At 37.9% G+C, this 27,844-nt stretch overlaps 1 protein-coding gene across 2 annotated transcripts; it reads left to right on the forward strand.

Moving 5' to 3' along the window:
- Positions 1 to 1,158: 1,158 nt before the first annotated feature.
- VDAC1 (voltage dependent anion channel 1) lies at positions 1,159 to 26,752 on the forward strand. 2 transcript variants are annotated; one of them, XM_058170841.1, is made up of 9 exons: positions 1,159 to 1,475; positions 12,715 to 12,784; positions 16,419 to 16,468; positions 16,826 to 16,978; positions 17,074 to 17,126; positions 19,401 to 19,628; positions 22,465 to 22,615; positions 25,215 to 25,272; positions 25,818 to 26,752. In XM_058170841.1, the coding sequence occupies exons 1-9, from the start codon at positions 1,353 to 1,355 to the stop codon at positions 25,907 to 25,909; spliced, it is 978 nt and encodes a 325-aa protein (XP_058026824.1). In that variant the 5' UTR covers positions 1,159 to 1,352; the 3' UTR covers positions 25,910 to 26,752. The 2 variants fall into 2 exon arrangements, with proteins under 2 accessions (XP_058026824.1, XP_058026825.1); XM_058170842.1 differs by having other exon boundaries at positions 1,241 to 1,324.
- Positions 26,753 to 27,844: the final 1,092 nt, after the last annotated feature.

Here is a 27,844-nt window from a genome sequence, read left to right on the forward strand (position 1 = left end):
TAAGCCATAAACACAGTTAAAGCAAGCAATGAGAGCACCTGGACTTGTCCATCACATTATGCCACAACTGGATCAGTGAGACTTAGTAAGTGAATCCGTATCTTGTGATTCAGAATCTATGCTGCTTGAATCTAGCCAATTGTGTCTTCTTCAATAAATCATGGTTAAATAAAATCTGGCTTGGGGTACTACGAACCAATAGCATCACCCATCTCCTTCCACTTATGACTGTAACGTTGTTGCTTGTATTGTATGCAGAAAATATGACTTTTGTAACAGAGTTGTTAATGCTTGGAACACACTACCTGACTCTGTGGTCTCTTCTTAAACTCCCAAAAGCTTTAACCAAAAACTGTCTACCATTGACCTCACCCCATTCCCAAGAGGAATAAGAACACAAGTGCCTACCATTCCTGTCCTATTGTTTCCTTTCATTATATATACGCTTATATGTTGTATATTTGTTTTATGCTTATTCTTATGCTTATATATACTGTTGTGACAAAATAAAATAAAATTAAAAAAAATTATATTGATATTGTTTCCTGATTGCTTATTTGTACCCTATGATTATCATTAATCGTTGTATCATTGTTAAATTTGAACCCTATGACTATCATTAGTGTTATAAGTGTTGTACCTGATGAATGTATCTTTTATGTACACTGAGAGCATATGCACCAAGACAAATTCCTTGTGTGTCCAATCACACTTGGCCAATAAAAAGTTCTATTCTATTTTATTTATTATTTATTAAATTTTTATTTATTTATTAAATTCTATTCTATTCTATTCTATTCTATTCTATTCTATTCTATTCTATTCTATTGCTACCTCCCATCTCTTTCCCGTTCGATGTGCTTAATGGACATTGCTCACTTCTTCATGGAGCTAAACCAACAGGTCCAGAAGAGGAGGATTAGCTATTCATCCTAATTCAGTTCATCTCCCCAAGAAATTGACCTGCACGGACTTGGGTGAGGGCTAACAACGAGGCGCTTCCCCCTCTTCTTTTCATCACCTCTGTATTTACAGCACCAAAGGCAACGATGGATCCCGCGCCTTGCAGCTAACAGCTCCCCCCTCCCCTCCGGACATCTGGCATCTTGGCGCACTCCCGGATGCGTAAAAGACGCAAGAGACGACGCCCTTGGATTGGCGGAGTCGCTGCCTTGGCACGGAAAGTCCTGCCTCGCTTTTCGCTGCCCCTCCAGCCCTCAGCCTATCCGCAGCCTGGGGGCAGGCGAGCGTGTGCGACGCCGGGGCAGGCACGTCCTTGTGCGAGCCGGGTGGTTCCATCTGTTCGCTTGCCAGAGCCACTACGGTGCGTGCCGGGTTTCCTCGTTTTAGCTATGCTGGGCTCAGCGCAGGGGAGGCCCGCCCCGTTCCATTCCTCCTCCGTCGCCGCTTCTGTCTCGCCAGCTGTCTCGCCTCCGAAGCCTTGTTGCAGTCACGAAAAAGACGGGGAGCACGCGGTAAGGCAGGCAAGGGCGCTGGGTCTGCATGGCATCATGGTGGACCAGCCCTGGGCTCCGCCGCGGGAATCGGGAGGAACAGAGGGAGCGCGGGCGACTCGCTGGAGGAGGCGGGAAACGAACTAGCGCGGCTTTGCTTCTGCCGCCATTGGACGGCCGCAGCTGCAGAAAAGATGCCGAGGGAAGGAGGGGGGAGCGGAGGAGGAAAGGCTCCGAGTCACGACGGGCCTCCAGAGACCGTCATTCGGAATGGTCGGGGACAACTTCCTCGTCTTCCAGCGGCGATCCGCGATTGCCCTACCTACAGGATTTCAAGGCGAGGGCGCGCCCTGAGCCCCGCTTCTCACGTCGGTTTCTTGGAGAGGAAAAGGGGCATCCGTTCCTAACCCCCTTAAGGCTAAGCTCGGGCACGGCTGCTTCGGGAAGTTTGCAGTTACGTCCCCGCCAACCTTTCTCCCCCCCCTCCCCTCGCTTCTGCCCCAGCCCCAGTCGGCGGCTCGGCTGCCGGTGGGTCTCCCCTTCCCAGAAGCATCTTTTTGCCTGCCATTGGGCTCCTATTTTAAGCAGCGGAGGAGGATGCGTTTGCCTGCCTGGCCTTGAGTCTACCAGCTCTGGAAACGACGAGGCGAGAGACTGTGTGTGTGTGTCGTGGAGGGCGATTGGGGTCGCTTTTCTGCTCTCTTAATGCGCGGTCTGAGTTTCTGGGTGACCTTCCCGAAGCGTTTCTTTTGCTTCGGCGCTCGTCATTTGACTCCAATGTGCGCGCCTTCTCTCTCTCTCTCGGGCGCTCTAGAGGCCTTGGGCGGAATGCGAACTGCGCTCGTTGGAAAAAAAAAAAAGCGGCGGGCAGGCACTGAAAGGAGGAGGAGAGCAAGGTCGGGCAGCCATGTCGTTGCCCCACAGGCAGCAGCTCCTTCGCAAGGACTCGATTCCAAGGGATCCCTTTCTTAGCAGCCATTGCTGGCTACTTTTTCAGCCTCTTTTTCAACCCTAACCCTCTGGCCAGCTCCCTTCTCTTCAGCGCCTCAAGTGCCCTCCAAGTGCCCTTCGTGTCTTGCCTGCCCTTACCCCGTAGGAAGAAAGGGAGTGATGATGAAGTGAATTCCTGAGGTTTTGTCTAGGATAGTTCTTTGTCTTTTGGACTTGATTTACAATCCTTTTTCACTACAATGGAAGGCATAGAATAAATGGCAGGTCTTCAAGGGTGTCTGGAGGCAGAGAGCAACCAGATTTGCAAATAATTATCTATCTATCTATCTATCTATCTATCTATCTATCTATCTATCTATCTATCTATCTATCTATCTTATTCTATCTTATTCTCATTTTATCTTCCTCCCTCCCACCCACTCAAGAAAGCCAAACTGAACCAGATACTTAAAAATAATTTCATTGATTAGAATACTGTAACCCAACTGCATTTTACTTTTCCAGTGGATACCAGCTTAAGATACACTAAAAAGTGTCACATCTGAAATCCCTTGATAATGAATTATGTCTAGAACTTTGGAATGCTAGCAGTGTTGCCGTGGTAATAATCGATAGATAACATTTATGCCTGGATGGGTATTGCTGGGTGGTAGGTCCTCAGGGACCTTGCATGGGCTCTAAAATTAATATGGTTGATTTTGGGGATGGGAGAAATATCAGGAAAAATCAGAGCTGGCATTAGGTATACCTTCATTTCCAAAAATTCCCATAGATCTCATAAGCTTTAGAACATCAGAATAACATGGGCTGCAGCCCCGTGCTTTCTTTTGCAGTATGTTCACCTGCCTAGGAGGAGTGCCAACTATGGGAGGGAGACCAGAGTATCTTTGTAACAAGATATGCCTCCTTAGCAACTGAACTAGCCCTTTTAGCAAAACTTACAACAGTATTCAACATATGCATGCTATCTGTCCAAAGCCTTGCCTTATTCAGTCAAACAGGTATTCCTTTTATGTTTGTTTACAGATAAGGGCAAAAGATTCTGATTCAGCACTTTATTTAACAGAATCTTAAAAATACAGGTATGGCTAGTAAATTGCCCCAAACTGCATTCAAATCACAGCTATTACTTTTGAGAGAGGGTATGTACTTGAGAGAGAGTATGCTTTATTTCTTTGCTAAATAAGTTGCAGAAATCTGCTCATTGCTTATTTGATGATTAACGTTTTAATGATTTCTACCCCTTCCATATCTTCATTTTCTTTGCAACTTGGGACTAGCCTTACAATGTTTCATCCAGGGCTTGTCAATAAGTATTAGTATGGTAGATGAGTTTCACAGTGATTACACTAGCATGAACAACAAGTTTTAATATGGAAACAGAAAATGCATAACCTACATTTCTTTGTTTGGTTAGCTACAGAGAAGTGCAAATTGATCTATATGGTTAAATGTTGGATGAGTCAAGCCTAATTAAACTCGGTAAAATGCAACAATATCATTGGCAAAAGGTTCTCTTTCCTCATACAAAGTAGCAATATAATTCATGCAATTGTGTAATCTCTCCAGGCTAGATTTGCAGAAATGCAGGTATTTATGATGCAGGAAGTCAGGACAACGTCTCCCCATTTCCCCTTTTTCAAAAGTAGACCTGTGCAATTTGACATGCAAGTTGATCCTATCTCTGTGTTATAATGCTAATTTCCATTGCCTTCTGTATCTGTTCAAAGAATATAATAGGGCAGAATAAGGAATGCATTGCAGCATCAGACATTTTCTAATAAAAACCTGAAATAAAGTTAGGAGCAGCATTGGTGTTGCTTAGTGAGAAAATAACTTTTGATTGAGAGTTATGCTGACACTGTTCTACATTGTCATAAACCAATACAGAAACAGGGTGTACATTTTTGCTGCACTAATAAGAAACAACAGCAAAAATCTAGAGGAATTTTTTTTGAGGACGTGGGGTTTGTCATTTTGCTTGCTCATACCTTAATAAAATGAAATAGCTGAGGAAGAAATTCCTCCCTCCCTCCCTTACAAAATGTTGCACTTTAAAATAAAAGATACTTCCTCCATTTTTAAAGGCTACTTTTAAAAAAAGAAGAAAAAAGAGAACAGTGTTTGCACTTCTTTCCAAGAAAACACCACTGAATTTCTCCTGTCATTATTCATTTTTCTAGGGCTGTTTCTTTTGACCTTTCCTACGTCTATGGCTAAAAATAATTTCTACAGTCAGGGCATTGCTTCTGGCAGCTGCAATTCATTACATTCTCTCTGCTCTTAACCAAAAGAAAAGCTAAGCTCTGTACTGTAAAATCTAACAGGATTTAGCAAACATCCTCATGAGAACCTGTAATGCAAATTTGTTGCCTTCGCAGCATTTTGCTTGCCATATTTTGTCTTTTTCTATTTGGATCGCTTGATCAATATCAGTATCTCAGGATCAGCCTTTTTATTTTGTGGCTGCTGGTTAGCTAGAATTTTGTATCAGCTATCAGACACTGGAAAAAAAACTTATAGTCACTTAAGGTTTTCATTATGTGTATAATGTAGAGCTGGACACTGGTTCATTACCGAGATAACTTTTCTGGCTGCTGCATTGGCCTTATCCTCAGAAGCAACTCTCTGAAAGATTTTGCTTTTCCACTTTGTGTTTTGTGAAAACATGAAAAGTAGAGAAGTGATTTTCTTGGAGAAGGAACGATGCAGTCCTGCAGCACTCTACATTGTGCTCACTGTTGGAAATAGCTTTGACCATCATTTTGTCTAGATCTGTCTGTAATTCTTCATAATTTATTCTCCATCAATCTAATGGATATTTCCCATGGGTAAATGACTCTATGCACAGAAAAAGAGAGTTTGTGATAGATTATTCTTCTCGTCTGGTGACAATTTTATACATATTCTGTCTGAAGAAAGTTGGAGAATCAATGTCTATTAGTGTTTCAGTCCTTGCCATTTTATAAGCGTAAGTCAAAACATCAGAAAATATTTAAATTTTGAAAGGTTGCTGTATGCTGACAAGGATCAAAGGTGAAACTTTTTTTAAAAAGGGAAAAATATTAACTTTTTTTTTCTGAATCATTTACCCTGCATTATTCTGAAATCATGATTCAGGTACACAAGCATTTTGGGAATTTCAGCTTTAACTTTTCATTCATCAGTGCCAAGATAGATAAGAATGGACTGTGATTGAGCAAGCTCTGAGTCAGTCCTTCTATAATTTATGAAGCAAAATGGAATAAATGGTTGTTCAGGTGGTGGATTTTTTTTAAGTGTATGGCATGTGTTAGCCAGGGATCACCAAGGTGGCTGGCTGCCTCTGTGAAAGCAATTTTTTCAGGGTGTTAGGACACTGAATGCCAGTAGGCAATTGGTGGGGGGGCTCCTTTCCTGTCCCTATGTGGTTTATTCGCTCATGGGAATTGAGGCACTGAGCTGCCGACCTCAGTGGAGTGCAGGCTCAGCATCTTACTAAGTGAGCCACCGCAGCCCCTCAGGTGGTGGAAAACAATAGCTACAAACATTTATCTGGATGTAGGTTTGTTAAGAGGCTGTTTGTTAAAAGCAAAGACTTGAAGTTCCTTATTTTTAGTTGGAACTGCTAATAATATATTTTATATATTCAGCTTTGGCACTTGTTTTCATACATGGTATTATATTTTCCTATGTTTTTGGTTTGGTTTTGGCTTAGCCAAAGAGTGAACTGAACTTTGGTGACTTAGGATGACAGGAGTTTTGATGTTTGAAAAACTTCAAGGAGAAATCATTCTGGTAGTTTTACTCATAGTTTAAACCAGGGATTTCCAAACTTGGCAACTTTTAAGATTTGTGAACTACAACTCCCAGAATTCTTCAACCAGTCATGAAGGATTGAGCCATGAGGAGTTCTGGGAGTTAAAGTCCACAAGTCTTAAAGTTTCCAAGTTTGGAGGGCCCCTGGCTTAAACTATTTTTTTTTTCAAACAAGAAGAGCCCCCTGAGATAATCAAGACTATTTTTCATACATTAGGTGATTTCAAATCTAGGTTTCACATCAATTGTAGGCTGTGATGAAATTTAAGGCACCTATTATAAACTGCAATGTAGGAAGGTGCTGGAGGCAGATGTTACTTTAGTGACAATGGCAAAGCATTAATTCATACTGTGTAGGAGAAGGCAGTAGTAAACCACTTCTGTATTTTTACCAGGAAAACTATATGGATTGAAAATATAAAATGATTGATGATATTGTGCTGAATAATGGACCTGTCAGGTTGGATGGCACTCAACGTATTACTGAGAGAAAGTGAGAATCCTTCTATATACTAATCAAGTTTATGACATTGTTAGATTAAAGTCTTCATCTAGTTGCTAATGTCATATAGGGGAAAAAGTCTGAATCTTGAAGGACACAAGTACAGTACGAGCATGAAGATGTGAAAGCTTAACACAGTGAAACATGAAATGAAATAGCTACAAACTGACATTTTAGACAAAATGAGATGGACTGAGATTGGACATTTTCAGTCATAAGATCAGTTTTTGTTACTTGGGAGATGAAAAACAAAAGAAGGAATAGTTCTATTTTTAAAGGTATAGCAAGACTGGTAGAGTACTTGGCTAGAGTGTAGCCAATGACTGAATAATATTGATTGGACAATCCTTTAAATATGATGATAATCTGACTTTACACTTTGCTTAATTATTGATGCAGAAGAAGGGGAAGTTGGTAAATTTTATGATCAAGTTCTTTTTGAAATCAACAGAACGTGCAAGTAAGTTTATTGTGATTCACCCAGAGTTCTTTAAGATGGGCAGCTATATAAATCTTTAAATAGATAGATAGAGTGAATGAGTGAGTGAATGAGTGCTGTTTGTGATTGGAGACTGGAATACCAAAGTTGAAAACATGAAAGAGGAAAATGTAGTCAAACTTATGGCTTAGGAAACAGGAGTCTGATTATAGGTAATCCTCAATTTACAACAGTTTATTTAGTGACCATTACAATGGCACTGTAAAAAGTGATTTATGACTGTTTTTCACACTTGATCACATGAACATAGTGTGGTGACATGATCAAAATTCAGATGCTTGGCAACTGGCTCATATTTATTACGGTAGCAATGTCCTGGGTGTCAGCTTTTGCGACCTTCTGACAAGCAAAGTCAATGGGGAAGGCAGATTAATTTAACAACCATGTTAATAACTTAACAAATGCAATGATTCACTTAACAACCATGGTAAGAAAAGTCATACAATGGGGCAAATTCACTTAACAAATGTTTCATTTAGCAACATAAAGTTTGGGCTCAATTGTGGTCATAACTCGAAGACTACCTGTAATCAATTTCTGCCACTCCAATATCTTGATAGGCAAACTGTATTTAAAGCGCTAAAATGACACCTCTGTACATGGACATCACCAAATAGAAAACACCCACCCACACACCCCAATTTGACTATTATTGTAAAAGGAGGGGGAGGAACTCAATTACAGCATCAAAGACATTCTGGAACAGATCATGAACACAATCATGTGTAAGTTTCAAGAAGAAAGCCAATCAGTTTCAATGATGTGATCTCCATCATTTCCAAGGTGAACAGCAGGAATCACATTAGTCATTAAAGATCAGTGTGAAAAATGAGTGCCAAAGATGAAGAAATAGAAGAAAGGAAACTGTCAAAATGAACCAGGGAAATTGCCAAGAAAAAAGAGAAGTCAAAGCTAAGAAAGATTAAAAAGTTAGAAAGCAACTTATAAAAGAAAAGAATTACAAAAACATCTGTAAAGACATTGAAGATGGAAATAGACATGGAAAACCAAGGAAAATCTTTAAAAAAAATTAATTGAACTCAGAAGGAGGTTTCAACTTTGAATTGATATGTTAAAGAATGCCAGTGGACTCGAAGTAACTGAGAAGTAGCTGATTTAAAGGAGATCAAAGATAGAGTGGTATACTGAAACACTGTACAGTAGCAATTGCCAAGAGAGCTGAAAGATACTGACTTACAAGAACTGCTAATGCTAGAAGATGAAGTTAGATCAGCACTCTAGTCATTGCCAAGTTGGAAGGCTACAGGAACTGTTAGAATATCCACTGAAATATGGCAAACAGCAGCAGAAAAAAAAATAGTAAAGTTTCTAACTGACCTATACCAGTAAACCTGGAGAATAGCATAGTGGCCAACAGATTGGAAGAAGCCAATCATTCCAATATAAAAAAGGAGAATTAACAAAGTGTGCAAACTATCATACAATAGCCTTGTGGGGTGCCTCAGGGGTCTGTTCTCTCGCCTCTCCTGTTCAACATCTATATGAAGCCACTGGGTGAGGTTATCTGTGGTTTTGGGGTGGATTATCATCTATATGCTGATGATACTCAGCTGTACATTTCCACCCCGAACCACCCCAATGAAGCTGTTGAGGTGATGGGCCGGTGTCTTGAGGCCGTGCGGGTCTGGATGGGGAGGAACAGGCTCCGACTCAACCCTTCCAAGACAGAGGGCTGTGGGTGCCGGCGTCCCGGTACAGTCAGCTTACACCATCGCTGACTGTGGGGGAGGAAGTACTGACTCCCAGGGAGGGAGTGCGCAACTTAGGCGTTCTCCTGGACGATCGGCTGTCCTTGAAGGATCACTTGACAGCCGTTGCCAGGGGATCATTTTATCAGATTCACCTGATTCGCCAGTTGCGCCCCTTCCTTGACCGGGACGCCTTACGCACGGTCACTCACGCCCTCGTCACTTCCCACCTGGACTATTGCAATGCTCTCTACATGGGGCTCCCCTTGAAGAGCACCCGGAGGCTCCAGTTAGTCCAGAATGCGGCCGCGCGGGTGATAGAGGGAGCACCGCATTGCTCCCATATAACACCCATCCTGCGCGGTCTACACTGGCTACCGGTAGCCTTCCGGGTGCAATTCAAGGTTTTGGTTACCATCTTTAAAGCGCTCCATGGCTTAGGACCGGGATACCTTCGAGACCGCCTTCTGCTGCCGATTGCCTCCCAACGACCCGTGTGCTCCCACAGAGTGGGCCTCCTCAGGGTGCCGTCGACCAAACAATGTAGATTGGCGACCCCCAGGGGGAGGGCCTTCTCTGTGGCGGCACCAGCCCTGTGGAACGAGCTTCCTCCGGGATTACGACAACTACCCGACCTCCGGATCTTCAGATGTGAACTGAAGACTTTATTATTTCAGCGCGCTGGACTAGCCTAAGAATAAAATGTTTTAGCTAAATTTTAATGGGGTTTTTAACCGGTTTTTACCGTTTTTAGTGACTTTTTTTTTTACATTTATATCCCGCTCTTCTCCGAAGACTCAGGGCGGTTTACACTATGTTAGCAATAGTCTTCATCCTATTTGTATATTTATATACAAAGTCAACTTATTGCCCCCAAAAATCTGGGTCCTCATTTTACCTACCTTATAAAGGATGGAAGGCTGAGTCAACCTTGGGCCTTTGTGTCGAAATGTTGGAACTAGTTAGATGATTCTTCCAACAAGAGCACTTATTCATCATGGAGTGTAAACTCTTCCTGCTTCACTCTATACCACTCCTCAATTAGACAGTTCAAGGTCTAACCAAACAAGACAGACACAGTCTTCAGAGGATATTTAGAACTGCAGAAAAAACAATGGCTACTAACCTGCCGTCCATTGAGGACCTGTATACTGCACGAGTTAAAAAGAGGGCTGTGAAAATATTTAAAGACCCCTCACATCCTGGATATAAACTGTTTCAACTCCTACCCTCAAAATGACGCTATAGAGCACTGCACACAACTAGACACAAGAGCAGTTTTTCCCCGAATGCCATCACTCTGCTAAGCAAATAATTCCCTCAACACTGTCAAACTATTTACTAAGTCTGAACTACTATTAATCTTCTCATCGTTCCCATCACCCATCTCCTCCCACTTATGACTGTATGACTGTAACTTTGTTGCTTGTATCCTTATGATTTATATTGATATTGTTTTCTGATTGCTTATTATACCCTATGATTATCGTTGTTGTACCTTATGATTCTTGATGAACGTATCTTTTCTTTTATGTACACTGAGAGCATATGCACCAAGACAAATTCCTTGTGTGTCCAATCACACTTGGCCAATAAAAAAATCTATTTTATTCTATGATTTAAATCAAGTTGATTTAAATCAAGCCTTTTTACTAGTGACTATATTGGTAGTTACACTAGGCATCTTTATAACACACCTCCTAGGTATGGTTGGGATAGTAGTTCCATTGAACTCAAATGGGCAAAGAAAATTTCTTAACTTATCTACCAACAATATTCTGTTCTGGCTTCATGCTAGAAGTAGCTATTAAAATACTTAGGAAGCATCACTGCATTTGTAATACCTTTATAACATAAATTGGTTCTCCTAGAGAGCCAAAATGAGCAATAATTCAAACCCTGATGTTTCTAACTCAGTGATTTAGGGACTGGTGCCAGTTGAGAATGCTTACCATCTATATCTATTGCACATTCCTAGTTTTAATTTATTTTCGGCTTGAACAAAATTAAGATAATGCAAACCCTAAGTGACAAAATCTTTGCCAAACAGTAGACTTCCTTAGCTGCTTTTTGTTCAGAGGCAAAGAGGTAGTGGTGAGTGCAAAATAAATTAACCTATGCCGTTTAAAGAGTCCTGTATCTACTGCTTCATTAAAAAACTGAATGTGAAACCTTTAATGTTTATGGTGAATCATTTTACATTATGCATAAGTGAGATAACGTGGCTCTTTTTCACAGATAAGTTAAATCACCAGAGTCTCATATAATGAATTATTCTTGGCTATGTCATCCAAGCTTATATTACGGCTATTCTGCTTGTATGAGGGGAAGATTAAACAACTTAAATTAGTGTTTTTCTTTGGTGGGAATATTTGAAAAAAAAAAGGTAATGTAAAATATGAACTTTTAATTGGAAGAAGAGGGATACTGTTACATTGCAATGTGTGAAAGATCTGAGGGGAAAAGATGCTGCCTAGGAAACAATCGGACAAGAGAAGCAAGAACCTCCGATTGCTTAACATCCAGGGAAAGAAATTTAGAGAGGACCCGCCCTAATGGTCAAGTAATTAAAAGTGGTGATGGAAAGTTTCTAGCTTCATATTTGCAAGATTCTGTTAATGTAGCCCAGGGGTGTCACACTCAATTTCATTGAGGGCCGCCTCAGGGTTGGGTTTGATCTTGGGGGTCAGAGTGGGCATGGCCAGTGTGGGCGTGGCCATCTTAATGTCATTTGTATTGGCACCTGTGGTGGCCCAAGCGCTCTGCCAGTGAAAACGGGCTCCCAAGCTCCATTGATGGTTGCGACTGCCTCTTGCAACCCTCTGCCAGTGAAAACGGAATTCAGGAGGGCCACACTCAGTTTTCACTGGCAGAGGGTTGCAGGAGGCTGTCACCGTCGACAACGGAGCTCTGGAGCCCATTTTCGCTGGCAGAGGCACTTGGGCCAGTTTTTCACTGTTTCCAGGGCGGCCCCACGGGCTATATCTAAGCACCCCATGGGGCGGATCCAGCCTGTGGGCCTTGAGTTTGACACCCCTGATGTAGCCTGACAATAAAGTAGATTTAGTTCATCGTGAGGTTTCTTGTCTGGTTTACCTGAGATGGATGACAAATATCCAAAACATTTTCTGGGTAATATAATAAAGTAAGCTAGAGTTTATTGTCCAAGCAAGAGTCAGGTTTGCATACTAGCAAAATTAATAGTTATTTGAAAATTTCTAGTTTCTTTCACCTCTGTTTCTAGTTGCTTTTATCTTGTCCATGGATTGGTTAGGAGCTTGGGCAGGACCCAAGTAAAATGAAGAACTAGGAAACTATAAAGCATGATTTTTCAATTCTGGTTAGATAATTTTGGGAGTTCACAAAGTTGCCAAGTTTGAAAAACACTGTCAGAAACCCACCATGCATTTCCACCAGCTCACCATGATTTCAAAGCATGAGTGTGAACTAGCCATAGGGAATTGTTGCAGTAGGACACAGGGACTCAAAGCTTAGTTTTTGGCAGCATCTGGTACAGACAACCTTGCATGGATCAAAATAGATAAAGCAATTGAATATTTAATCTTGTTTTAATTTTTTTATAACAATGGTTTCAGTTTGATCACAAAACTGATCAAGTATGTTGAAGGCCTCTGAATTCCTCACAGAGCTAAAATCTGGAATTTGGGATCCAAAAGGAAAATTGTTTGCTATAGGTAACTTCAGCTTGCTTTTTGGTAAACTGTATTTTAGAATCATAAATACAGTGCAGATCTTTGGGCTGATAGCAGAAACATAATTGTGGCATCTTTATTTTAACAGAAAATGGCAGTGCCTCCTCCATATACTGATTTAGGAAAAGCTGCTCGAGACATCTTCACCAAGGGATATGGTAAATATTGCCAAGTGAAACTTTTACTTTCTATCACTTTTATCCAAATGAAATTTCTAGCAGTAGAGGATGTAAAATGCCTTCTGCAATTTGCCCTGTAATCCTTTTCTGAGAAGAAAGATGTTGCAGATGGAGATACTCTACAAATATTAGTTTTGTACATGATTTGCTGGAATGTTCTTACTTTTTTGGAGTGAAATTTATATAAATTCCTTTATTTACAAATGGCTGATCTCAAGAGCCGTGGTGGTGCAGTGGTTAGAATGCAGTACTGCAAGCTACTTCTGCTGCCTGCTTGCAATTTGGCAGTTCTATTCTCATCAGGCTCAAGGTTGACTCAGTCTTCCATCCTTCCAAGGTTGGGTAAAATGAGAACCCAGATTGTTGGGGGCAATATGCTGACTCTAAATCGCTTAGAGAGGGCTGTAGAGCACTGTGAAGCGGTATATAAGTCTAAATGCTATCTGTTGCTATCTCTTAGAAAAAAGGTTATTATTGTAAGGTGTTGATCATTATGCTTCTTTTAGAGTGGGAACATTGCTTAATCTGTAAGTAGTCAGGATTTGCAAGTACATTACAACATTTAAATATTTTCTACTTATAATTGGCACACAATATGGGGAATCAGATTTACTACAGTACAAAATTTTGGTGGGCTCAAAGAAGAATTTATATTGCATTGTCATTGTGTAGCTAATTAATCTGCTGAGCCAGGGATTGTTTTATAAACTATATATCATGGTGTATTAATTAAAAACAAATAAAACACAATATGGCTTAGTCCAATGTATTAATTCACACTGCCATTATATTATATATATTATAATATATGTATTTTAAATTTAGTTTTAATGTTATTTTGTTAAACTTTATGGTATTATATGTAGTGAATTAACTTCTATGGCTTCCTTAGCTATAGGGTTGCTATATAACAATAAAATTGATAGATAAATAATACACGGATATAATTTGAATATTCTTTTGTATAAACTCTGTTGCTTTCAATTGGTTTTAAAACAAAATGAACTTGTGGTATTATCAATTAGCAAATCAATGTGTTATACTTCTTTTTTTATTCAGGTTTAATGGCTTGTTTGATAGCTTATGTACTGAAATAATATTCATGTACTTTACTTCTTATTTGAGATTTAGCAAAATTTGACTTTTGAATATGAGAATTTTATGTTGCATTTGGATTTATTCTAGAAAGTGCCAGCACCTAGTTGTCTTTATATAATGCTGGGGGAAAAAACCATGTAAGGCTGGGTTTGGTTAGTACTTAGATGGGAGAAAACAAAAAATCACAGGGATGTGGCTTAGAAAAGCATCCCAGAAGGCTATGGCAAATTTGTTGTCAAGGCAACAACATGGACTTGTCAGTGTAGTTACCAGGAACTGCGCTCATGATATTTTCCTTAGCAATGCATTCCTTACTCTTTATCAATGTATAAATATATGCTAAGCTATTTGAACTCAGTTGCATTATTGATCCAGAATCCAGTTGTTATTTATGGATGGCCTGTAACTTAACCTAGATATGTCTTTATTATGCAATCAGAATATGTAATGCATGTCTTTAAAGTTCATTGTTTTCATTCTCCAATAAATAAGTAGAAAATTGCAAATCTAACTGTTAAAGGACAAGCTTGTGGAACAAGCTTAAGGACATAGTCTCTTGAAGTAATTTAACAATTTCTATAATATGATAGAAGTATCCAGCTTTCTTTTCTCTTTCCTTTTCTAATTTTCTTAGTTCAAGAAAATGAGTTCAAGCAATGGGTTATTCCAGGGGTGTCAAACTCGTGTTGTCACGCGACGTTATCGGGACTTTTCCCCCCTTCAATAAACTGGGGGTGAGCGTGGCCAGCATGTGCACATCTGGCCTGTGGGCTGCAAGTTTGATAGCCCTGGGTTATTCCCTGAGTAAAGAAGGGCCAATGTCATTTTTGAAAGTTAAGTCATACAGACTAAAACCTAGTTTTTAATTGAAGGAGCTTTGGAGCCTTAGTGTTGAAAAATCTGGTTCACTTCATGCAGAGGTCTTCAAACTTGGCAGCTTTAAGACTTGTGGACTTCAACTTCCAGAATTCTGGGAGTTGAAGTCCACAAATCTTAAAGCTGCCAAGTTTGAAGACCTTTGACTTAACGATTAAGTGGCCGTATCTTCTCTGCTGCTGAAGAAAGAACCTGCTATGGAGCCTTTTCTATTCTATTTTAGATTGAGCACACACAGGCCAGCTTGATTTACAAATGGTTAATGATGAATAGCAAGAAATCACATGCAAAGGTAGACAGCGCAGGTGTAGAATGTACACCCATATATAGCAGAAATGCTTTTGTTTCAGAACCAGGCAGTTAGTTCAGTCTAAAACTGAATCCTGATGAAAAGCCACAAGTGTAGTCCAAGACAGTCCAGGAGTGCAAATGCCAAATAGGTGAGTCAATTGATCTGGGTCGAAGAGCCGAGATACAGGAGACAGAGCAGGAAACAAGGACACAAGGCCGAAGATGCAAGGATGGCAATTATTCCCAGCCAAAGAGGCCAGAAACCCTGATGGTTTCTCTGAAATAGATGGAGGCACGACTCAGTTATGGGTATTCAAGCCTTTGTTTCTAAAATAACTGAGCACAACAGTTCTGTATGTTTCTGAAAAGTTACTGAGGGCATCCTTGGTGGGCCCAGATGGGGCCTGTCCGCCTCAGGATCGCTTGTTTCCTGACTCCCGAGTCTCCTAACCACCCATTGGATCAGCCTTTAGCACCCTGAGACCTTAACAGAGCCTCAGGGACTGTTCTGCAGTTTGTTTTCCACAGGCTGCAGTTTGAATGACTTTGCCCAAGCTTGGTAGTCCTCGACTTACGACCATTCATTTAGTGACCATTCGAAGTTATAATGGCACTGAAAAAAGTGGCTTACAATCATTTTTCACATTTAAGATCATTGCAGCATCCCCATGGTCACAGGATCAAAATTTGGATGCTTAGCAACTGATTCATATTTATGACCTTTGCAGTGTTCTGGGGTCATGTGATCGCCTGACAAGCAAAATCAGTGAGGAAGCCAGATTAACCTAGTAACCGTGTTACTAATTTAACACCTGATTCACTGAATGAATGTGGCAAGAAAGCTCGTGAAATGGGATAAAATTCACTTGTCTGTCTTAGCAAGAATCAGGAAGAACTTCTGGGTTTAGTTGTGGTCGTAAGTCAAGACTATCTATGCTTCAGTTTACTTTTCAGCACTGCAAAAAGCAGGGGTGCCAAAAGTCCTAAAGCATAGTTTAACTATTTTTTTCTTTTTCTTTTGAAAGGGCTTTATTTTCAATATTTTTTCAAAATATTGAAAAAATAATGGGAAAATAAGTTCCAAAGAGATGATGCATTCCCTGTAAAAATCCATAAATAGGGCTGGCTAGATTGCAAAGCATCATTTGGAAACACCCCATATATTTTCAGTAGTCTTATAATAGGGCAATATTCAGTGTGACTAAAAGAAGCCAAACAAAACCAAATAAAGTTGATTTCTTAAATGCTCTTCTTCCTGCATAGGAAGCTCAAATTTTATAATGAGATATACTGTGTATTTTTTCTTGCCCTGCATGTTACTAATACTAGCCTACTTTTATTTTTTTAGGATTTGGTTTAATAAAATTGGATTTGAAAACAAAATCTGAAAATGGACTGGTGAGTAGAAAAAGCTGAGCATGCATTTTGTTATTTAACTTGCATTTTACCTTATAATATTTTGATTTTTTTGTAATTATCCAACTTCCACAGAAACATGAATCAGGGTTAGTCAAGATTATGCCCTTCATGTCATTATTGTATGGGTTACAATACATGGGTTTGGTAGGTGAGGGATATTGGTCATTACTTACCAATGCTTATCATTTCTAGTGGTGTCAGAATTAGAGCAACTGACATATAAAAATCAAAACGAGAATTTTTTTTCATATAGATTATAACATTCTTCATAGCACAGAACATGGATAGCTCATCTAAGGTATCATTGTGAATAAAAATATTCTCTTTCGACCTCAGGAATTTACAAGTTCAGGTTTTGCAAATACAGAAACAAGCAAAGTTACTGGGAGTTTGGAAACTAAGTACAGATGGAAAGAATATGGCTTGACATTTACAGAGAAATGGAACACAGACAATACATTAGGAACAGAAATAACTTTAGAAGACCAGGTGAGTGACCATTCACTTGCAAAATACCTTAATTGATCAAATCTTTAAACAAACTGTGTTCAAACTATGTATTCAACTACTGAATTTCTTTTCAGCTGACACATGGACTGAAATTGACTTTTGACTCCTCATTCTCACCTAACACTGGGTAAGTAATAAGTACATTTCAACAGTATTATATCATTTAATATAGCTTACCTAGTTTGTGGAAAATATGGATTACTACATCAGTGTGTGTGTGTTTGCCTTCAAGTCAGTAATGATTTGTCCTGGCAACTGCCTGAACAAAATCCCTGAATTTTTCTTGGGAAGATTTCAGAAGTAGTTTGCAATTCTTCCTTAGGGCTGAGAGATTGTGACACGCCAAAGGTCATCCACCTGGCTTTGTGCCTAAGGCAGAACTAGAATTCACAATCTCCCAGTTTCTGGCCTGTGTCTTAACCATTACTGCAAATTGATCCATTCGTTTACCTGTTGTTCTTTTATTAAGTACTCTAAACATTGTTTAGAAGTGAGCCAGACACATTACTAGTAATACAAAACTTTATGAGGTGTACAAAGTCTTTTATTTCAGAATTCTTAAGCAGGACGTCTTGCAAAATGACCAATTTCGACCAAGAAACCTTGTACAGTTTGGAAGTGTGCTGAATATAAAAGCAGAGTATTAGAAAAGAATTTCTGCAAGCTTGATACATTCCCAAAATTCGTAGTATTGTGCATTTTGCACTTGAGGTGGGATGTTTCATTACGTTTACTGCTCAAAACTTGAATGAAATGTTTTGCATACCCACAGTACCTATATATAGCTATAACAGAGCAGACTAGAATCATATAGGATGAATACATTTGGGAATGGGTGGTATATAAATGTCTTTTATTTACAAAGTAAAAATTCTACTATTTCAGACAAGAACTGACTCCTTCCATCCTCTTAACACATTACATATATTAATTCAAGCTCTGAATTGTAATGCTATTTAAAAATATTTAATATTTGAGCTTATTGCCCTAATTATTGTTAATTTCTGCCTATAATAAATAGATGTGTCAGAAGTTGGCAGTGCAAGATTTCATTAGTGCTATTGAACTGTTAGCCTCCTCCTTTCTGTATTATCAGCCATACTATTTTGGAGGATTATTTTTTTCAGGCTGGATTTTTAGATCAAATCCTTTACAGATTGTACAATGTATGAGGGAAATAGTTATTTTTCCCCAATTTGTTTTTGTTTTTTTGGCTAGGAAATTTCTGTTACATCCTTTTTGGTGTTTTTTTTTTTTTACCTCTATTAAGAGTTTGGAAATGGGAAGAATGGATTAGAACACAAAGAAGCAACCAAATAGCTAGTAGCAGGAATTGTAGGGAGGAAAAGAGTGACAAGTAGCTGACAACTTTTCCTCTCTCTACCAGTGCAATATCATTCTGCTTTTAGAGCAGGAAGAGTCTCTCAGTGATACACCCTTGCATGCAAAGGTATATCATCCCAGCTTCTGCCCAATATTCTGAAGGAATGTCCAGAAGTCATAGTACCTCAAGGACAGGAGCCTGAAATCTTTGAGTTGTTTTGGATCATAACAAATTAAAATCAATACAAATTAAAACAACATCATTATTATTATTATTATTATTATTATTATTATTATTATTATTATTATTATTATTATTATTATTATTATTATTATTATTATTCCCTCTATAGTGCTGATTGCATCCTCTCTCAACCTGCCATTTCCCCCCTCATTTTTCTGCCTTTAACAATTCATCTGCTGTGCTCAATTCTCAAGTTCATCTATTACTTGCCTGCCTCTTTGGTTTCTTTTCTCCCACTTCTTTCTTCATTTCTAGCCATGATTACACAATGCTTTGTTCTATGCTAAACTGTTTGAAGATCCACTTTATCAAACCCTTACCAGACCATCCCAGCCTCAGCTTAACCACTACTCTGCCTTCTTACTCTTTGTGGTCGATTAGTATAGCTCCCTCATCTAAATTAGAGTAATAAGTCAATTGGGTTACATAATAATATGTTATTTTATTGCTAGTAGTGGCATATATATTCAGCTGGATGGCACAGACTTGCCTGAAATCCTGGTATAGTTAAATAAAGATGCTGTGGGTTGACCATTCATATCTTGTTTTACTAAGCCAAAATATGCAAAACATGTGAAAGCCAAGAATGGGTTATAAAAAATGCCCTGGTATTATGGAAAGCAAAATCTCTCAGTCAAGTGAACTTTGTAGATGTTGATGCCAGCTGGTAAATAGAGTACTTATACATTTTTAATTGGTTTATTGCATATGTTCTTTGTTTGCTATGTTCTTGAGATGAGAATCAAATGTGTGTCTCATCCTCCTTTGCAGTTAATAAGAGATTCCCTGAACATTTAAAGAAATAGCAATATAAAATTTTGTTTTCCCATTTAGAAAGAAGAATGCTAAAATCAAGTCTGGATACAAGCGGGAACATATCAATGTGGGCTGTGATATGGATTTTGATATTGCGGGTCCTTCAGTACGTGGTGCCTTTGTCTTCGGCTATGAAGGCTGGTTGGCTGGCTACCAAATGACTTTTGAGACAACTAAAACCAGAATAACTCAGAGTAACTTTGCTGTTGGCTATAAGACTGATGAGTTTCAGCTTCACACTAATGTGTAAGTACTGATAATATTGTGCTGGGTGAAAATTTATAACCAAAAGAAAAACCTTGGTGAAAACAAAGAAACTATTTTCAGTATTCTTTTCCATTAAAAAAAAATTCTGAGAGAAAGATAAATATATTTTGGGTACCCTAAATACAAGTTTTGAAAGAATTAATTTTGCAGGTTTGTGTATGTACTTGTATAATTTTCCTTAGGAACAGTTTTGGAGACAGGGATGGGGAACCTTTGCCCCCAACCAATATTGCTGAATTACAACTTCCAGAGTCCCACACTATTGTCTTGGTAGAACTAACAGTATCTGAACTTCAGCTAGAGGATCATATTTTGTCCACTCTGCTTTATGTTCTTACTTTGCCTTTTTGAACTAGTACTAGTAGTTTCTGAATGCATCATAATGGTGTATACAATATAATATCCGTATATGATAGCCTAGGAATAAACAATATTTTAGACCATAATCTGGTCCCTTGCCACTAGATATATGCCTCTTGGGTTTTATAGAAAACAAAATCTAAAAGATTTGGGGGATGTACTGTAGGTTCCTATCTCAGGCAGTAGAGCAGCAGCTTTAAAACATTTTGTGGTTCATGGTAACCTGAACATTGTTTTGAGTCTCAGTAAGAAATTGAGCTAGGAAACCATTTTTGATTCAATATTAACATTATCAAAGCCAATACCATGTTGTGAAAATCATTATCCAAAGACAGGGTCTTGCTGACATAATTGGAACTCTGAGAATTGATTTCTATTGTCAAGAAATTCATGTAAGGTAAAGCACAGATAATTCTTTGCCGTCCCACATCCTTCTATCAGAACGATGCTGTATTATATGAATAAAGGCATACTACAGGACAGATGGAAGGAGATAATCTAAAAATAGAGCTCATTGCCAATGAGTGTGATATTGTTGTTCTAATATTTCACTTTAGGAACAAGAATCTGACTACCATAAAATAATGTATAGTATCAGAGTAACCATTAAAAAAATACCCGACCACTGCAGCTGATACATGAAATAGCTGCTTCATGAAGGGATAGCAGTGCATACGTTTTGTATTCATCTGTATTAAGATTTTTTTAAATCCCTAAAATCATCTGGAGTTTATAAGCATGGGACTGTAAGCTGATCAGCTGTTTTATTTTTAAAAATAGAAGCTTTAAGGCTATTAGATAAGGATTTTCAATAGTTTTACTGAATTTGATGTTTTTACAAATTGTTTGCTATCTTACTGACCAACTATTGCAAAAGAAAGCAGGGTCAGGTTCTTTATTAAGAAATCCCATGGTTTTAAGGTTCATATGGGAAGTCAACAAAATGTCTGGAAAAAAGGCAAGTAGTTGCCAAGAAAACACAGACATAATCAAATATATGAAATCACCAGGAGTCAAGCTGAATTGATGGTGGAGAAATTATTAGGCTACATGTACACAGTTTTTCTGGTTATGGTTTTACTTAAACACATATTGCATTCTGAAAGTAGAATATACTAATATAATTAAACAAAATATAATTAAACAAAAGGGAATAAAGTTTGGATCATGTGCGTATATAACCCTTGGGTAAGGGGCGTGCATAAGTGTACCAATGTGCCTTCCGTCCCTGTCCTAATGTTCCCATTTATTTGTATCCATTTCATGTATTAATAACCATGTCAATACCTATGTCTGTTATCTAATACATGCTTGACAAAATAAAAAAAAATGTTCTACTTAAATTGATCCACAAAGGCACTCCAGTAATCTCTGGAAAGGTACTAAAATAAATAATCTCAAGAGATCATCAAATTTTATCAGATTTTGGCTTTGTTATCCATTTCTTGCAAGGTTTGATAGGAACGTATCCTGAGATTTCGGTAATCAATTAAATGAATTTTATTTGGTGTTTGACACTTGCTATGGTATCTGTAGGCAATTATGTAGTGGCCTGCATAAGCAAAAAGATTGAAAAAGAATTGATAGAAAAGCAGGATGAATGGTATCCAGGGAGATTTAGTTCTACATCATATTTCTGTACTCAGATCGCTTTTATTTCTAGAGTTAGCACACTAAATGTACTTTAAAAAAATAATAATATGAAAGCCACTGAAGAACCATGAATATGTTCCATTCTCTGGAATCTAATAGAAAGCTAATAGATTCCAAAATACACAACCAAAGTGATTAATTAAAATGATATTACTCTTGCTTTACAAGTAGTTCTCAACTTAGTACCACAATTGAGCACAAAATTTATGTTGCTAAGCAAGACAGTTAATGGATTTTTGCCCCATTTTACCACCTTTTTTGCCACAGCTGTTAAATGAACCACTGCAGTTGTTAAATGAATCTGGCCTTCTCCATTGACTTCGCTTTCAGAAGGTCACAAGAGGTGATCACATGACCCTGAGATACCACAACTGTCATAAAAACATACCAGTTGCCAAGCGCTTGAATTTTGATCACGAGACCATGGGGATGTTGCAACAGTCATATGTGTGAAAAATGGTCATAAGTCACATTTTTCAATACCGTTGTAACTTCGAATGGTCATTAAACATATGGTTGTAAGTTGAGGACTACCTGTACTCATATTGAATACTCATCTGTTTTTACTCACATGTTTGCATTAGCTATAAACATGCAGAAAATACATATAATTGTTACTGCATTGGGGATGTGAGGTGGTTGGGCCCCCGAGATATTTTTCTTTACATTGGGAAGGATTGTGCAAATCTTTCTGTAACTTGAAGTAAGTTTTTAAAGTGTTTTTTAAAAAAATCCAAAAACTAATCTATATTTTCATGAATAAGATTCATGACATGACATGTAACATTTGAATCTATTATAGAAATGATGGCACGGAATTTGGAGGCTCCATTTATCAGAAGGTGAATGATAAATTAGAAACTGCTGTCAATCTTGCTTGGACAGCTGGAAATAGCAACACCCGCTTTGGAATAGCAGCCAAATATCAGATTGATTCAGATGCATCTTTTTCTGTAAGTAGAACTTCATTCCGCGGCAATAATGGACTAGAGAGCCTTCAATTTCAAAGGGAATTGTTGTTTGAACAAATGATTTCACTACAATATTTAGTCAATACTCCTTTTTCTTGTTTCACAGAATTGTTTCTTTATCAAATGAGGTACAAGCAAGTAAAGAAGCATTGGGAGAAAAGAGAAATTTGTACCATATGCTTTGTCATAAATACAGGTTCTTAAAATGCTGCTTTTCACTCAGTGGCATGGTCTTAAAATCATTTCACTTTTTTTTTGGTTTCCTTTAGATAGGTTTGGTGTATGCAAATTATCTCTCACTGAATTCCCCATATCAGTATATTAACACTGCCTGATTATATACTGTGAGTAACTGACACTTCTGGATTATCACATGCACCCTGGTAATAATTGGGTAGAAGTGTGTTTGAACTACCACATTTTTGTTTTGAGTTAACAATAAGCCACATGCAAATTTTTATTACTCTTTTTCTAAATCTCAAGATTACAACAGGAAAGTGTCAAAAGAAATATCCGGTTTCTTGTTTTTTTTAAACAGAGTGCAGTGAGTGCTTCTTATTTAGTTGATTCATTCATAGATTATGGTTGAGTTGTGATGCCAAAAGGACAAAACCTATTCAGGTTTCAATTATTTGTTACATTATTTACTGGAAGACAGGTTTCTTTTGCTGTTCACTAAATCTAATTTAATTTGTGTCATTTGAAAGGCAATGGTACATTCTACTCAGATAATCTTTTTTGTTTAATAATCTAATCATTTTGTCCAAAATTTTGTCATAAATATTGTTTTTTGAGGGTTGATGCTGGAGAGATGGAAATCAATGGCTTCAGGAGACCGAACCCTTCTGCAAATATTTATTTTATTTATTTTATTTTATTTATTTTGTCACAACATCATACAAAAAGATTATATAGTATATACACATATAAACATATATAGGAAGAAGAAAAGAAAAACAATAGGACAGGAACGGTAGGCACGTTTGTGCGCTTATGCACGCCCCTTATGGTCCTCTTAGGAATGGGGTGAGGTCAATAGTAGAAAGTTTTTGGTTAAAGCTTTTAGGATTATGGGAAGAGACCACAGAGTCAGGTAAAGTATTCCAAGCACTGATGATTCTGTTGCAGAAGTCATATTTTCTGCAATCTAGATTAAAGCGGTTTACATTAAGTTTAAATCTATTGGTTGCCCTTGTATTATTGCAATTAAAGTTGAAGTAGTCTTTGACAGGAAGGACATTACAATAGATGATTCTGTGAGTTAAACTTAGGTCTTGTCGAAGGCGACGGAGTTCCAAGTTTTCTAAGCCTAGGATTTCAAGTCTAGTGGGATAAGGTATTTTGTTGTTTTCAGAGGAATGGAGAACTCTTCTTGTAAAATATTTCTGGACACGTTCAATTGTATTGATGTCAGAGATGTGGAGAGGGTTCCAAACAGGTGAGCTGTATTCTAGAATTGGTCTAGCACAGAGGTTCCCAATCTTTTTTGGTTTGCGGCTCCCATAACACTTCGGATTTTTTCCGCGGCTCCCTTAATAGGTACATCCGATTTTTTTTTAAATTTTTGTCTTTTTAAGGATTTGGAAATCTACTTTTTAGATCGTTAAGGTTAGGTTAATTGAAAAATAAATTAAATACGAGCTTTAAATTCACAATTTAAAGAAGGTCTGCCCGTCTGGATTTGCTGATGGACGCGCTGTCTCCTTTGATAAGAGCAACTTCTGCAAAACTTTCCCAGAAATGAAAGTCCCTGCTTCGGTCTCGGAGTTTGACCTCTCACGATCCCCTTGTTCCCTCAAATCTCCGCCTTGTAAAAGAGGTGACTGTTCTCGCCTCCAGCCTGACTCACCTGGGAGGAACCAACAAAATAGTTTTACTATTTTCTGCGCAACCCCTCTTTCCCGATGCCATCGAGCGTGATGCTGGAGAGATGGAAATCAATGGCTTCAGGAGGCCGAACCCTTCTGCAAATATGTAGCAGAAATATGGAGCAAATATGTCTCCATTATCAGCTAAGAAAAGAATGCCCAAAGATCTTGCTGTGAAAAGGAGGGAGGAAAAGGCCTCAGATTTAGACCCTGAGTTTTCCTTCTTTCCTTCCTTTCTCCCTCCCTCCCTCTTTGGCCTTTTTAATGTTAAAAGGTACAAATATTATAAAGGGCTGTAGGGAGCTGCGTACAACTGAAAAAAAAGCTGTGTTTAATAGTTACACTTGCTCTCTCATGCACATAGATACAATCTTCACTACAAAATTGTTAAAACAAAAAATGTTATAGAGGTTTCTGTTTTTTCCCCATTCCAAAAAAGAGGCAATATACAATGCAAATTTTAACAGATATAGGTATCAAATCATACTGAACTATTTTCAGAGTGACTAAATTGAACGACTTGAAACTAAAATATGACCTCTGCACATCTCTAGTTTTTATAAAGCTTACGTGTGAACTTATGTGCACTTTCACAGAATTTAGTAAAATGTTGAAAACTATTTCTGTATGGTATCTCACCTGATGATTTATTTATGAGCTATGCAGCAAACACTTTGAAAGAATACTATTACATGATTGACATTGTTTTGCAGGCTAAAGTGAATAATTCCAGTCTGATTGGTTTAGGATATACTCAGATTCTGAAGCCAGGTATGTACAGATGAAATGTGTTTGATAAATTTTTTTAATTTAAATCTTTTTTTGCCAATAATTAAATTGTGTGCAATTTATATGAAAACTAATCAGTTCTTTCAGGCTCTGAATTTTCATTTAATTTAAGAAATATATGTTTGCCAAAGGTTTTTTTTTATTTGCATTTATATCCCACCCTTCTCCGAAGACTCAGGACGGCTTACACTATGTCAAGCAATAGTCTTCATTCATTTGTATATTATATACAAAAGTCAGCAAATGCTACCTTCTATGAATTCATAAAATTAAGTCCTAATGTATCTATGGTTTATCACCAAACTAAATCTAAATAGATAAGAATCATAGATATTCTGATCAATGCTTTATTTTATAAGTATTGCAGCAATTGAGTTGAATTCATTGCGTGTCAGGAAAGGTAAATGTGTCTCTCCCTAAGTTCCTTTTTATAGAACCTTCAATGTTTTTCCTAATCAGGTTCTTTGAAATACCCTTGCAATGCTAACAAATCAATGCTAATAACTTCTCTCTTATTTCCTGCCTAGGTATCAAATTGACATTGTCTGCTTTACTGGATGGGAAGAATATTAATGCAGGTGGCCACAAGCTGGGTCTAGGACTGGAATTCGAAGCATAAAAGAAAGGATTTTACCATCACTAATTCTAAAACACTATACAGCATAGCTACCTTCTGGATTTAGTGTATTTTTCAATGTTTTACGTCTGGGATGCAATTATTGCTGTGTGTCAGTCATATTAAATCTGGTTAAAGGCTAAACCTCAGAGCATGTATTTTCAGAGAAAGATGGAATTACTTTCTCTAGATCTGGGCATTTGGGGTATATTGTTGGCTGGAGCTACGTGCTTATCAACTCTTGTATGAAGGAATTACCTTTTGTAAAATTGATGATGATTGTAGTGGAAGACACATCTGAAATTCATGTTGTGAAAATGCTGATTCATCACAGGGTGCAGAAAACACATTTTTCTGCTAAGTCATCAGGCTTTCATTCTCTAATGGAGCATTCACATTTATTCAAGAGGCTGTCAAGGCAGGTGCACGCCCATTTAAATCTCACTTTTCTCTCCTACAGCTCTCTTTTATACTCAACAGCTTTAGAGTGCTTTAGAATGTTCACGTTGTACTATTTTGGTGTATAGGAAGTTTGATGTAAATCAGCCAATCCGACTTAAAATGTCACATCCTTTCCCTTGCACTGATTATTGAGGGGCTTGTACAACGGACTGAATGAACTGAAAAAAACCTGTTGTTATTGTAATCCCTTAGTGGCACTGCATTAAACAAAATGAACTTTTGTTTTATTACTTTTTTTTAAGCAGTTTTAATAGATACATCTTCAGTCTTCCATTTGTGTGTGTGTGGAACTAGACCCTAAATGCTGTACTGGACACCATTTAAAATTAAGGTTAAACAAAATACATCTTCCTTCCAACATAAATAAAACATCTTCATCTCTAATTGTGTCTGTCTTATTAAATAGTTTAAACATTCCTATCTGGGAGTTTATGAAACATTCCAGCTTTTCCGTTGATAACTAGTGAAACAGCTAGCATTATGACTTCTGTGAAACAGTTCTGCTCATTATAATAGAACAAACAGTTCTGCTTATTTTGACAGAATATCTTTTCAAAGACCATTGCCCTCCCATGTGGTGCATTTCAACATCCTTAATTGGCAATGAAATTGTACAAAATTGTACAAAAAAGCAGTATGTAAGGATTTTTATCTTCTCATAGATATAGTTGTGCATGCTCACTTCTGTTTCTGGAATTAAAGGAAATGTGGCTATAGTATGAAGTACAAACTGGATTTCGGTCAGATCACTGCACAAATCCACAATAATTGTCTCAGGTGAACATGAAGTAACTTGACATTGATCTTCCCTTGATCTCTAAATTAATGTATTCTAGAGATTTTTCTACACCAATTTAGACTTCTATAAATCTTTTTAATCCTTCCTTCCAAATGGTGAGCCCCTGGTTCTAATAATATGAGGTATGGTACTAAGTATTTTTCTCAAAAAAGAAAAACAGAAGTGTTGAGCAAAATGGGCTTACCTGGCCCTTTGTAAGATTCCATGAATAATGCAAGGTGATATAAACACCGTGACAGGAAATAATTTCAGTCTAAGCCAGTGGAAAAATATTAAGAGAATACTTGAGTAAATGTTGATTTGGATGTTGACGATTTTAGAAATTTAGCATAATAAAAATGAGGGGCCTGTTAAAACAGTCATTGTCAAGTCAAAGGTATAATCTTTTGGGTTTATCAATATGGTAATTAAATATGCTTATAGAGACAATTACTTCAATTATTCTGAATACAGAATAACATCCATGAATCAAATGCTAAGTTATAGCTGTACCTTTGGATATTTCCTGCAAGAATATAATTGTGTTGTGCATATATACAAAAGAAAAAGCTGTAGGTGCCGTATCAGTGCATGTTGCGAGTACTATCCACCTTGCTATGGTAGTAGAAAACAGAATTTCTTTTGAGTACTGTAGATATGAATTACCTTATGCTACAGAATAAATACAGAAAATGGAC

Source organism: Ahaetulla prasina, chromosome 2, assembly GCF_028640845.1.
Source record: "Ahaetulla prasina isolate Xishuangbanna chromosome 2, ASM2864084v1, whole genome shotgun sequence".
Taxonomy (NCBI): Eukaryota; Metazoa; Chordata; class Lepidosauria; order Squamata; family Colubridae; genus Ahaetulla; species Ahaetulla prasina.

Bases quoted from the DNA above. Each gene is read 5' to 3' on its own strand.
- VDAC1 (XM_058170841.1), top strand. From the start codon at position 1,353: ATGCTGGGCTCAGCGCAGGGGAGGCCCGCCCCGTTCCATTCCTCCTCC. The intron at 12,785-16,418 runs GTAAATATTGCC...TTATTTTTTTAG, and splicing joins CATCTTCACCAAGGGATATG to GATTTGGTTTAATAAAATTG. The intron at 19,629-22,464 runs GTAAGTACTGAT...AATCTATTATAG, and splicing joins TTTCAGCTTCACACTAATGT to AAATGATGGCACGGAATTTG.